The sequence below is a fragment of the Gekko japonicus genome, unplaced genomic scaffold, assembly GCF_001447785.1.
Source record: "Gekko japonicus isolate JY-2015 unplaced genomic scaffold, Gekko_japonicus_V1.1 scaffold1347, whole genome shotgun sequence".
Lineage (NCBI taxonomy): Eukaryota > Metazoa > Chordata > Lepidosauria > Squamata > Gekkonidae > Gekko > Gekko japonicus.
In genome coordinates, this window is record NW_015171544.1 from 211,980 (window position 1) to 226,696 (window position 14,717).

The 14,717-nt window shown below is 40.3% G+C and overlaps 1 protein-coding gene across 1 annotated transcript in view; it reads right to left on the reverse strand.

Annotated features, from left to right (window-relative positions):
• Positions 1-14,717, reverse strand: part of FGGY (FGGY carbohydrate kinase domain containing) — a 253,617-nt gene that overhangs the window by 48,184 nt on the left and 190,716 nt on the right. The window contains exon 14 of the mRNA XM_015419670.1: positions 14,004-14,098. Coding sequence (XP_015275156.1) covers positions 14,004-14,098 — 95 coding nt within the window. The remainder of the gene's footprint in view (positions 1-14,003; positions 14,099-14,717) is intronic.

Consider the following 14,717-nt stretch of genomic DNA (forward strand, 5'->3'; position numbering starts at 1 on the left):
AGATCTTCCCTTACAGAACCCACACTGAGTCTGCCTCAATAGTTTTTGTTCATCAATGTGCCTACTAATTCTTTCCTTAATAACAGTTTTCCTTAATAATGGTTTCCACCAACTTACCCGGTATCAATGTCAGACTGACTGGCCTGTAATTTCCCGGATCTCCTCTGGAACCCTTTTTAAAGATGGGAGTGACATTAGCTACCTTCCAGTCCTCAGGCAGATGGAGGCAGATTTTAATGAAAGATTACATATTTTTGTCAGGAGATCCACAAGTTCACATTTGATTTCTTTCTGAACTCTCAGATGTATGCCATCCGGGCCTGGTGATTTATCTGTTTTTAAGTTGTCTATCAGTCATAGGACCTCCTCTCTCATCACCTCAATCTGACTCAGGTCTTTCAACACCCCTCCCGCAATCAGCGGTTCTGGAGTGGGCAAGCACTTCTCATATTCCACAGTGAAGACAGAAGCAAAAAATGCATTCAGCTTCTCAGCCATTTCCCTATCATCCTTCAGTATTCCTTTTACCCCTTGGTCATCCAAGGGCCCCACTGCATCCCTAGCTGGTTTCCTGCTTCTAATGCATTTGAAGAAAATTTTATTGTTGGTCTTTATGTTTTTTGCTATATGCTTCTCATATTCCCTTTTTGCCTGCCTGATCACAGACTTGCATTTTATTTGCCACAGCCTGTGTTCCCTTTTATCAACCTCACTGAGACTAGCTTTCCACTGCTTAAAGGAATCCTTCTTACCTTATCCTGTAACTACACTGCCTATAAATCATGGGTAGGTTCAGACATGTATGCTTATGATTTGCATATGAGAGCGAGCCTTCACAGATCAAAGACATCAGACAGAACTTTTAAACCAATTCACATTGCCATGAACACAATATTTTAAAGGGAAACAATTAGCCATCCAGCAGTAACTCAGTGTTCAACCTCCAGAGATATTTGAAACAGCTCTGTATGTTACTTTATTCCAAGGAAAAGGAAAGTTAGAAGTGTGGCAGATGACAGGAATTAATATTGTACAGGACACAGATACAGCACAAAAAAGGCCAGCATAGATATAACACATAGAAGGCTTTACTTGAGCAGTGATGTAACAAAGGTGCGCTTGGGCTATTCGTACATTTATTTTGAAGTCATCCCCATCGATTTCAGTAGGACTTTCTGCTCTATGAAGAAACTGAGAATTGAAACTTAACTCAGGATAAAGAGCAAAACTTGTACATGCAAGGTAGCAAACTTCCCTATGGACCAAGCTTGTTGAAGTATATCCTAGTGGTTCAGATGGCTGGTGTCAAATGTGCATGCACAGTAATCATCGTGTCCCTTGAAAAAAATTCATTTTAAAAAACCTCAGGCATTTCAGACATCTTGCACTGACTCTACATGCCTGTGTTTCCTTACAGAACACTCTGATCTCCTACACTGGCATAGCAAGAGTTCAGATCCCAGATGGGGAATTAATGAGGTGGATTGAGTTTCCTACTCTCTTGTGTATGTCTTGAAGTTTCTCTTCAACTTAGCTAGAGGGGAGGGTGGCCAGACTATTCAATTTGCCTGTAATACAGCAGACATAATTAGAGAAGGCACACTCTGAAGAGAGAGACAGCTAACTTGGATCTGCTATAAAGAAACCGGATTGCCCTACCCTCACTTTAATAACTGCACTATTTTATCAGCCGTACAAAGAGTGGTTTTAATTGCCGTAGTAGAAAGTGTGCCTCCATACGGAACATATAACATTATGCAAGATTCAGAGGCTTTAAAAGAATCATCACGTTTATTAGTTTTGAAGCAAATCAAAGGAAGATAACATTATTGCTTTAATATAGCCACCTTTTGGGAATACAACTTAGAGCCATTTTTATGTAATCGATGTATGTTTTAAGTCAATTGGGAAAATCAGTTTATTCTGGAACAACAATCTTCAGTGATTTACATGTTTTATTTAAATAGCAACCTCACTGTCTGTACCAGGGAAGATTTACAGCATGAGGCATAAATAGGATGCTCAAACTATTTTATTGTAACATCCCGTTCAAAATGCATTACATGGAATTAAAGACTGCCATGCACATTATGATTACTGTGGGAAACACCACTACTATCTACAGTGCTTCCTGTAGGACACACACACAGTGCAGACAGAAGAAGAAGTCCTACAATCCCTTTCCCTTCCCCTCCCTACCACAGACACCCTGTGAAGTAGGTGGGGCTGAGAGAGCTCTCTCAAGAACTGCCCTTGAGAGAACAGCTCTGAAAGAACTCATGACTGACCCAAGGTCATGCCAGCAGCTGCATGTGGAGGAGTGGGGAATCAAACCCGGTTCTCCCAGATTAGAGTCCGCACTCTTAACCACTACACCGAATTGGCTCTCAGAGATGCATCAGAGATGGCCCTACTGCAGTTTCTAGATATTTATATGGCCATGGTTAAAAATTGTACATGTGGTTATTTATAATACCTCCACTGTATAGGGAAACACTGATGGTATCTTGGTGTTCCCTGTATAAAAATTGTAACATGCAGAAATGCACTTCATCCCATCATTTTTAACAAATATGTGACTTCAAAGGGAATTGTTTTTAGGATCAGGGTGTCAGTAACTTTTCTTCAAGTTCTGATGCTACATGCATAGGATTAGCAACTACTGAAGAAATAAAAGATTGGCCTCTGGTAGAGTGAAAGCCACTTCACGTATGGTATATTAAGTTCCCACAGAATTGTACTACTTGAGATGTGTGTGTAGGGTGATGGCTTTCACCACAGCCTCTGCAGACATATGAACTTTGCAGGAGCAAGGACTTTTTTTTTAACCTGAGAACTTCTTCACACAAGTGGTGCTCATGTGCTCATGGTCACTGTCCAGCTTGCCATACTGAATCAGCTGTAAGGTTGTGATCCAAAATGCACAAAATTGTCAAACAGGCTCATTGCATCAGAAAGTGCTTAGGATTGGGATGCAAATGTGTGTTGCCTTTAATTACTTCACTGGAGTGACGAATACCCACTATCCACAGATCAAGAAGGTCTTATGTCAAAATCTGAGGAGGACTGCAAAACATGTTAAAATAAAATGAAAAAGAACTTGAACTGGTGGATGTAGTTATACGAACTGAGCAGGGTGGGAAAAGAAATAGAAAGGTTAAGGTGTGTGGACAAAGTGCCCAGATGTAGAAAAAATAGGAAGGGAATGCCCCAGTGCACAGTGGTTGAGGGAAGAGGGTGTGCTCCTCAAGTTGCTTCACTGCTACTCTTGTTCACAGCCATTCAGTCTAGAAAGTCCAAGAACACAATTCTTATCACTTGCTAGGGAGTCTCCCTGAATAGAATATTTAGGGACTTATTTGTGAGTAAATATAATAGGGATCACTCTGACAGAACCATTCTGAAGTTGGATACTGGTCTCAGCAAACTCATAGAGTTCATTGCTGGTCATAGGCATCAAGTGTTAGTGTCTGACATTATGTTTGGCCAAGACGATGTTTTCCTCAGGGATTCAGAGAAAACTACAAAAATTTCTGCTTCATCACTGCTGAGCCTCTGTGACATTTTCCTTTCCTGTTGATGTAGATTACTCAACTGAGGCCAGTGACTGAAGCTCTAACATCTTGCCAACTCAAGGAGATTATGAGCCAAGTGTTATTTTCACCTAGACTCTGATCAGATTTTCATAACAAATACCACTGATTAATTATTAGTCAAGTCAGGGCCTCAGCAATGATGGGCCCAAATAAAACAACTGATTATGTTTTATACCAACTGATTACTTTTGGACTTTGCATTGTGGTCTGCAGAAATTATGACCTACTGTTAGACTTTGGCTTTCCTTAGATAGGTTATACCTATACATTTTTAGCGGTATAAAATGGTTGCAATTCATTCAGAGTGGCAGCTAACAAAACCCAACAGTACAGCATGTACTAATCTGATAATACATCAAATGTATGACAACACCTAACACAGCATTTTCCTTGAGACGTTTCAGAGACTGAGCTTATGCTAGTAGCATACTCTCCGTTTTCTTATTTATTTCAAACTAGACTGATTGAATGTTGGGAAACCTAGCAAATGATGGGAGATCCACTGATACTCTACTGAATGAGCACAAGAAAAGAGAGCTTTACTTTTGGTACTACTGCACACAGCAAAGTGGAAATGTTAACCATAAATAAAGCAAAGCAAGTGCTCAGCAAGCGAGAAGGGCAACAGATGTCAACCTGTATCATGTGTCAGTAAACAGCAGTGGCACATGAATCTACTGATCTTCCATCGCCTGTTTGTGAAAACATCACGTTAGGGTAAAGCCACGCTGCAGTTGCTGAACTCTCTAAGACTTATAATGAAAGAGTTGGATCCTCCCTTCACTCCTCCAGGGCAGCTACTCTAGCCAAGGAATGCATAAATTGTCCACCCATTATCATCTCACAAAGGAAAAGTTTAACAGGAGCAGAGCTATATTCTATGCTTAAAAATCTAACACAAAGTCCATACAATGGTTTGATTCATTTCAGAACCAAAAGATACTTAGCTACACCACAAAGTTATGCCAGACCAAATGCATAGGTTTTGCAATACTGTGTCATGTGCAGGACTAAGTACACTTTTTCACATGTGCACATAAAATTTTTACAAGTGGTAAAACCAGTGTTTAAACTGGTGTTAAAATGGCTGACTGCACAAGTAGAGGATCCTCCAGCACCCTTCAACTACAGTGCAAACGGTTCACCTTTAGATCTGAAACCATCATTTTGCTGTTTCTATCAGAGTTATCACAAATTAACTATTTTACAACAGAGAATGGATAGACCACCTTCACTATGATCACTGACAGAAAGGTATCTATCTCACAAACTATTAATAAAAATAACTCTAGCAAATTTGTTGGCTTTACAAGCCAAAGCCAGCACCTTGAATGGTATCTGAAAGCATACTGGTAGAAAAGCCAGTTGTTATGCCTACCTATGCTGAAATAAACCTGTCTAGTAAGTGATACTTACAAGTAAACATATTCTAAACTAGATTTAGTGAGAAACAGACAACTGTAATACCAGAAGACATATTTAACACAGTAGGGAGCAATCCAGTAACCACTGTGAACTTCAGAAGGAATCATCTGACTGAAATTCCAGAAAGGTACTAAATGCATGTTATACTAATTTTCGTACAGTTAAATGGATTAAGCATCAGTCTCATGAGGAAATCTATCATTTTCAGTTGCATTAATATTTACTGATCTTGACGGACTTTGTAAGTAGTTATGTAGGTGTGCTAGAAACATAATAATGGATTTCTTTAAAGAATTATATTTGAATGTTTGTTAGCAAATTTAAACAACTGCCAGAGGCAAGTATATTTTTGGCCTTGAATTGTTACAAAATTAGCTTTGCTTTTATTTCATACAGGTCTGCAGTAGAAAGACTCGATTCAAGTCCAGGAGCACATTAAGAGACCAACAAGATTTGGCGGCGGGGAGGGGGGGGACATAAGCTTTTGAGAGTCAAAGTGCCCTTCATCAGATCCTTCGAAGGTGCTATTGGACTTGAATCTAGCTCCAGGACAACTGATTGTGTGTTATGAAAAGGACTCCTGCATAGAATATGGCCATTTCCCTGTTTCCTCTGTAGATAACAAGGCAATTTCTGCCCCTAAAGGGACAAGTACTAACTGCATTCACTTTCACAAACAGAAAATCAGAACATCTCTCCATATTAAAAAAAACCAAATCAGTTTTATGCAAGATGTTTTTAATAAACACACTTCTAAATTATAGACTCACAACATAGGAGTGTGAACTTAACCCTGCTCCTTCGGCAAGGAATGAAAGAAGAAGATTAAAGCATCTTAGCCTAGCTCTCTGTCAGTCCAACTTTCCAGAACCTCCATCTCTTCCTTCTTCCCCCAATGTTCACCCAATGATTAAAAGAGCAGTTCTTGACACTACGGGAGACTTTTAATAAAAGGTGCATTAGCAACAAGCCAACAGAATGATTCATAACTTCTTTCTTCCAGTGTGGTGTTTACACAAGATGATTACAGCAACTAATTACTGTATCATCCTAGTTTATATAGAAGAATCTGGTTTTTCTTTTATTGAGGTGAGGGAGATTTTGACTAATTCAACAGAAACAAGTAATCTTAGTGCTTCTTCTAATGTAGCCTGTTTAGTCATCAATGAATGCCTAGACCTTTCTTCTTTTCAGTGTAAGCAGATACATAAAAGATCAGCAGAGAGCTTGGTTTCCACCTTGAAAAGTTTTGAAAGGCTTTGTGTCCTGCTTCTGAGAAATTTTGACTTGGCTCCTGTATTTGCTTGATTTGAAGTAGCCAATTGGGGCTCTACAACTTAATAATTAGCTCATTAACAGGATGAACCTGTATGCACAGAACATTTTAAACCGTAAGAGAATATATTTAATAATGCTTAGGTGAATATTGGTTGCAAAGCTTCAACAAGAGAGTGGGCATTTTTACAGATCAGAGAATTCATCCCACATACCAACCCTAGAAATGTGGTAATGGAAAGCAGCTAGCATCTGCATTCCATAGTTCATACCTTGTCAAAAGCAACCAGCTAAAGCCAACCCATGACTTATACGTTAGAGGCAACCTCCTTGAACTCAAATACTCCAACCACTAATGCAGATGCAGAATCTCCTCTGTGTAGAACAGCTTGCCTATACATGTGCAAAATCTAAGATGCAAATTATGGTGGCACAATTTCTCATTGGGGGTGGGGCCTGGGTTTCTAAGTGTCTTGGGTTTCTAAGAGATCTGTGTGTGTCCCTGTGCTCACAAAACTTACATAAATGCACTGAACTATTTAAAAAATCCAGCACTTATCAAATTGGACTGAGAATAAGGGTCATATAGGAATATATATGAATAAATATGCAAGATACCATAGCCAAACTATATGGTCTGGTGACAAACTGAGCTTCCTTTATGGGTTGGGAGATATTCCACAGGTAGGTACCTCAGCTGTATAGGAACATTCCATTCACATTCAAGGATGCTACACAGGCTCAAGCCCATTGCTTGCAAATCAAGCAGAAATTGCAGTCTTTGCTTACAGTTTAAACAACCAGGCCTCTTTAAATTGCAGCCAAATTGTCCTGGACAACACAATTGTCACTGGACATCTTTTCATGGAGAAATACATTTTTAAAATTAACTGTTTTACCTTATAAGTGATGTGTTAGTGGACATTGCTATTGTGAAGAATACCAAATGTTCACAATGGAAAAAGCCTACTAACGAAGAACTGGTCCATCCTCTAGACTTTGAGGAGAAATGCTACTGAGATATAAATCAGCTTATAAATGTCATGCTCTCTCCACTTAACGTTGTATTTCAACTATTTTAGTGGCTCTGGTAAAATGTTGGCAGTCTGTCCCCATTCCCTTAGTATACAGTTCTTGCCTTCTTAGCAACCAAAGTCTACCTCAAGGAGTTAAACTAAAATGAAAACTAGTCATTAGACCTCATTTGCATAACTGTACTGACTTTAATGTATAGTAAAAAAGAAAACCTGCAGGTTCTTGATTTTTCTAATACAACAATAATTATGGTCCCAAGTGTAGATACTCTTTCTGGAATGGTGAATTGTAAAGACTAAAACTGGAAGATTGCCAAATAAGATTTTTACATTTTGATAAAATACAGCTATAGAGTAATATGAACAGGATGCTTTCCTAGCCTAGGGACTGTATCTTTTCCAATTAAACTGAGAGTGAAATAATGGTTCCATTTCTAAAACCTAACTTTCAAACCTTCCCCCTTAAGATATAGGACTAATAGGACAAAGCCTTGGATCCTACAGAATATATTTCCATTCATGGAATGTAACTTTTGCCCTTTCCCCTTCCACTGCAGCCCAAAATGCCTCCCCCCAGAATGCTTCTCCTGGTGGCTGGGGTCCTCAGGGACAGACTGAGTGGGAGTGAATCCTCTCCTGTAACCAACACACTGTTTCTAATAGAGAAGAAACAGGCAGGAAAAAGGCACCCAACTCCTTTGTTTCCTCATTCAGTCCCCAGCCTCCAGCACCAGTTCCAGATCCACTTCTCTGTCCCAAAGAGAGGTCAGGGACTTGGACTATATGGGAAAGTAACTGGAGGTCAGAGGAGAAAGGTACTGCATGGTGGAAAGATTAGCGCTTTCCTCTTGACAGCAATTTCTGCATTACAAAAGAAGAACCTGCCTTAGCAAAAGCGAAGCAGTAGATGGGTTCTGAAGACAGTGGAGGCGGAATATGTGGTTTCTTCCTAAAAACTCACTGAAATCTTGTGCGATCAATCAGGTACCTGGTAATGGAAGCAGGAGAAGAATGGCCAGTACTTCTGCTCACACAGGATCCATTTTCATCTGACAATCTGGATGAAACTTGGTAGTGGGAGATCTTTGTTCACCATGACAGACACTGACTTACTGGCATTGTACCCCTAGGCCCCACTTCCTCACCTGAAAGTATATAATAACCCCATTTACAAACTGTATTGGGCAGTTTTACCTGTGACCAACATGAAAAAAGTTTTGGAAAATGAAGATAGCACTTGGAAAGCACTTTGCTTACAAGTATTTATATAAAAATCACCAAAGATTTCAAATCCTAAATTAACTCAGCAGAATAAAGTCCCTAGCATCTGGCTATATGGTAATCATTTCTATAGAGCAACAAGCCATCCACAAAAAAATCTCAAGTGTACCAAACTGGACACAGGTGGTCTGTTTTACAATATGTCTAGGAAAGAAGAGATATGACCACGAAGGTAAAAGAGAAGGAAGGCAGGGTTGAAATGAAAATTAAATAGCAAAAAGTATGTTCAGACAGGATTTTCTTTTCCTCTCCTGAGACTCAAGAGATAATCCAGAGATTAAAAGGGAGAAACATAGTTCCTCTTGAGCACTGTGTGTGAAATTGTGGTATGCATGCATTGTATCATTTTCTTTTGCCATGGGACACTGGGGTGGGGAGGTCGAACACACAGAGGTAAAAGAAAACTAAGGCAGTCTGGTGACTCTGAAAAGCAACATATGAAGGCCAGGCACTAGAGATGGTTGTTCTAATTTCTTACTTAAAGGTGATGTTTTCAAGTTAAAGTTTTTTACTCCCAAAGAAATCTGGCAAAATAATGTTTGAGTCCAGTGGCACCTTTAAGACAAACAAAGTTTCATTCTGGGTATAAATTTTCATGTGCACGCACAGTTCTTCAGATACATTAAAACAGAAGTCACCAACCACCAATCTTGTGAGCAAAAATTCTAATTTGTGAGCTACTGGCATTAAAGTTGTGAGTGAGTGATTGCCAGGAAAGGCCAATTAGAGTCAAGATGCATAAGTAACTGGACAGTAAATATAGCTAAGACTGGATGAAGGAGATTGGTAAGACCTGTGAATAGCAACAAATTAACATACAGCAAAATAAGAGTTTGCAACAAATGCAAGAACTGAATGATATTAGCATGTGTAGTGAGATAAGAAACCAATATCAAATTCTGGGGGTTCCATTGTCTTGAGTGTTGTAATAACTTGTAACTCAAGAGCACCATAATTCAAAAGAATCTATTCTTCGGCGCTCGGACTTCCTTATAGGCCAACTCTCGCAGCCATACATTACTATCTGCCATGCTTGTTCGCAATTCAGGGGAAAGAGGAGAGAAACAGGGTATTGCTAGGGAATGAATGAGCAGCCATCAGCTTCTTTGGTCTGCTAAAAGCAAGGGTCATTTCGTAGAAAAAGAGGTGCAGGAGCTCATTAGCATAACTTATTTGCATAACTTATTTGCATATGCCACACCCCCTGGCATCACTAGAAGTGTGTCAGAAGGCAACACCCACCACTTAGGCTCCACTGGACTGTTTTGGATTGCTAGCTATGGGGGGGGAGCACACAGATCTGCCCTCACAGAGGAGAGAGAGTTTGTACCTGAAGGCGGGCCGAGGGGGGGCTCTGCAACTTACCTGGCTGCTTCTTGCGCCTTGTGGCCCGACTAAGGGCTGTTGGGAGGAGGGGGCGGGGCTTGTTGCATGTGCCTGCCCCTTCGGCTCCTTACTGCCGGAGCTCCGCTCCTGTGCGCTCCCGCAGGAAATGACCCCTGGCTAAAAGCATCAGGTTCATAGTTTTGAACATGCTCACTCATGTGTGTAGAAGAGGTGACAACCAGCAGATCACACTGGGGACCCCTAAAGAGCTGGCTAAGGTTCCTAATCCTTATGACTGACATCCCCTTTTTATAGCAAACTCAGTTTCAAACATTATTGAGCAAGATGTCTGGAATATTAAGGGAATAAGAAGACAAGAGGTTGGTGGTATCCATAATCAGAACTTCCCAGTAGTTTTTATATAGAAATAGCAGACAAGCAGTACCCCAGTGGATCAATAGCTGCACAGGGCATGGAGAGGAGGCTTAACTAATGAAGCACTACAGTTTGATCGGTCAAAACTAACCCTTCCCCTCTCATCTTTTGCCAACCCCTTTTTCCTCCTAAGGCTAATAACATGGGTGGGGAACTAGATTGGTTTTAATTGGTGAAAACATACATGAGTGGAAAAGTTAACCCCCTTCCCCACCATGTGTGTGGAACTCTGTATTTAAAAATATTGGAAAGATCTGATAACAAATAGGATGAAATATGATATTTAGGAAGAAAGTCCCTTTAGCACATCAAATAATTTTCTCTGTTCCTCTTTTATAAAGTAGATAATGATACAAATAGGGTCATTCGGAAAAGTCTATCAGTTAACTATGTTTTAAAAATGTAGCCAAATACGTTGATTTGGAAGTACATTCTACTCAAATTAGTGGGACTTATGAACATACGTAATCTACTCTACTTTATACTGTGGTTTTAAACATATATTTTATGTTTTAAACATATCGACCAGCTGGCATGGAGTTTCAGGCTTGGGTGCCACCAGTATGCTGATGACACCCAGCTGTATCTGTTATTGGATGGCCACCCAGATACTGTCCCGTAAAATGTAGCTTGGAGGCCATGGTGGGGTGGTTAAAAAAGGGCAGGTTGAGACTGAATTCAACAAGTCAGATGTTATGTGGCTTGGGGGGGGGGCTTTGGGGCTGGGGCATAGACTTCCCCTTTTGATGGGGCGCTATTGACACCAGTGTAGTCTGTCAAGAGCTTGGGCATGATTTTGGATGCTTCCTTGAATATGGAGGCCCAAGTCATGCATATTGTCAGGCTAGCATTTTTCCATCTGCGCCAGACTTGGCCATTGGTCCCTTTCCTCTTGCATCCTAACCTAGCCATGGTAATCCATGCAACCATCACCTTCAGGCTACTGTAACTCACTTTACATTTGGCAATTGGTCCCTTTCCTCTCGCATCCTAACCTAGCTATGGTAATCCACGCAACCATCACCTTCAGGCTACTGTAACTCACTTTACATTGGCCTGCCCTTGAGATTGATCCGGAAGCTTCAGCTGATCTAGAATGCGGCAGCACAGGTCCTGACGGGAACATCACAGACGGCACATATATAACCTGTGCTGCGCTAGCTGCACTGGCTTCCAATGGAATACTGAGTCAAGTTCAAGGTTCTGGTGCTGACCTTCAAGGCCTTGAGCTGACAGGGACCAATGCATCTGTGGGACCGTCTCCTCCAGTATGTCCCTGGGAGAGAGTTACGCTCCTTGGATAGCAATCTGCTGAAGATCCATGGCCCCAAAGATATCTAGCTGTCCCCGACCAGAGCCAAGGCATTTTCGGTCCGGGCCCCAACCTGGTGGAACTCTCTGCTGAACACCATTAGGGCCCGGCAAGACCTTATGCAATTCCACAGAGCTTGTAACACAAAGATGTTCTGCCAGGAATCTGGTTGAAGACAACAACTGTTTTCATTCTGGCTGGCATACTCTCCTCCTCTCCAGACTGCTCTATTCCTCTTTCCCCCACCCATGAGGTGGCCGCAGTCCGGAATAAGAATTTGTGAAACTTTGCCATCTGATTCTTTTAGATTTGCTGTATTACTACTGTTGGTACATTTTATTCTACAGTTTTGATGTTTTTCTCAAATGTTGTATATTATGCAGAGCCCTGCAGTAGCAGGGATTGGGCGAGATGATGATGATGATACTGTGCTCTGAATTTGTATTTGTGCTCTGAACAGTATTTGCTGATTTCCTTGCATACTGGGGACCCAAAGATGTAAAAACTGATAATGCACAAACAGGCACATGACTGAATTCAGCCTTACTGCTAAGTAAATTTGCTTAGGAGGATTTCTCAGTACAAGAGAGAGGCAGCCTCCTCACTATAATCTTACTGCAAATGGATACCAGTATCTGTCCTATGCCATGCACTAAAGGCCAAACTACACATAAACCTGGGAACTTATTATTAGATCCCCTATAATGTGTAATTTACATTTACGAAACAGATGTAGGCAGGCCTGATATGAATCAGAGCCATGTCCCAGGGAAGGGGACATGTCCCTCCTTCACTGTTTCCCAACTGAAATTAACTCAATGAACTAAAAACAGCCCAATTAGGCCATTTTCAATGGAAGAAATGGGACAGGGGGATGACTCAAATCACACCTTCCTTAGCTTGTGGCCACAATCCACAATGCTGTCCTTCTCCATTCTCCCATGACTTTTTTTTTGAGGCTGACCTAACATAAAGGGATCCTAACATGCCTTCCCAGCATCATGTATAGTTTGGCCCTATGAGAAAATGATCACTTTCTAATTAGTGGGCTTTTCTTAGGCAGAAGTAGCTATCACACTGTTTGCAGCTGGATGAAATAAGACTCTTCTAATAAGCTATCTATCTACAGCTGTCTTCCAGCAGTCTATTGCAGCAAAGCTATGATAACTGCACTTCAAAATGAAATGAAGAATTTATCCTCGGTCTTAATCTTTCAATTAATTCTCAGAAATCCAGAGTGCTAAAAACACAGGTGAGAAATTTCGAGCAGGGATCTATTCATTTGAGCGCTGCCTCATCATCGGAACAGTGCAATCCAAGGTATGTCAACCAGAATGAAGCCCCAAAGTTTTCAATTGGACTTGTTTGTGTTCAGGACAGTAAGTGTGTACAGGATCACAGCCAAAAAGAAACAAAATCAGTTTTCTCTTTAGTGAAGAGTATACTGTTCCCAACAGGAGCAAGCGACTGTGGGAATTCTCTTATTATAGAGGCATTCTACAAAGTAAAACATTCTCCTTTTAGGCAGCATGTTATTCAGAAACAACTACAGAAGTTGCCTAATGAGGTCAATAAGTATCATACAAATATTATAGTACTGAAAACAAATTTAGGAGAGAGATCCTTTGTGAGAAGAAACAATGAATACAATTCAAAGATGGCCACTCTATTACATTTTCAGGAAACATTGTTCTTTCTAAACAGTGCACCCAATGAAGGAAATGGCTGGCTATTCTTGATTTGGTCAACATGGACAAACAGAACCTTTACCATATTATTGCAAAAAAATGAGAAATCCCAATGATATAAATGTACTTTACCAAGTCATGGCATTATGCCACCTTACACAGCAGTTCCTCACTAGCCATTGCAAAGGCTTACTGCTTCAACTGCACATTTCATTGTTTTTGGTAAGCAATTAAACACACTTCAGATACAGTGTCAGTCAGTTCATGAGTCATGTGGAAAAATCTCTGAATGACTTCTGTCTTTCTAATGCAGAAATATGGAGGACTGTATAAAAATACATATGCAGTGATCCCTTACAAAATCAGTCTATAAAAATAAATTCAGTTGGTCTTCAACTTAATGGTGAACTCTTATCCCTAATATTTCAAGCCTTTTCTGCCCTAAACAACTAGGTCCTTTTATGACTGGCTGCATGATGCATCTTCTTAGTTAACCTAAAGAGACCAACCTAATAAACAGAGATGAGACTGCAAGCATCCAATGTTGTTATGAATGTAACTTGCAATTTGATGTAAGACAGAAAAATGCAGAAGTCAAGTTTTCACTTCCAGACCCTCCATGATCATGTACCTGCAGTGAAGCAAAATCTCCAGAAGCACAAGCTCCAAGGATAGCAGCACCAATTAGAACAGACTCCACTTCTTGGGCCAGGACAACAGGCATGCCTAGGCAAAGACAAGACCTTTTTCAGAACACTCAAAGTGTAGATAACTTTAAAAAGAGAGAACAAATAATTAGAAGTACAAACAGCTGGAGAAATAGTCCATGTATACCCTATGTCTTTTGAAACAAAGCCTTAGGTGACAGCATTTAATTTGAAAAATAGGATGTTGAAATTGAATTTAGAATTAGGTCTTCTTGGATTAGTTATGCTGGATCCTCATATGAGGGATTGGGCTCATATGTTGAACTTCAAATTATTATGTTTGAGAAACGCCAGTGATATGATAGAAACAATGAGTAGCTGTGAACTGGACCCAATTCAGTTGGTATCCTTCCCCCAATAAAAATGCCAAACTATTTGTCTGATTTATCTCTTCCTAAATATAGACGGGCATTTACGCTTGCACATGTGAATGCCTTGCCATCAGCAGTGTTGTTAGGAAGGTTTAATGGCATTCCATACTCTAAATTTATTTATTTATTTATTTAATTTATATCCCACCCTCCCCGCGAAGGTAGGTTCAGGGTGGCTTACAGTCATATATAAAAATACATTGTATAAATAGTAAAACAGATAAAACAGTTAAAAACACAACAAAGTGCAAAATGCTAGCAATACAG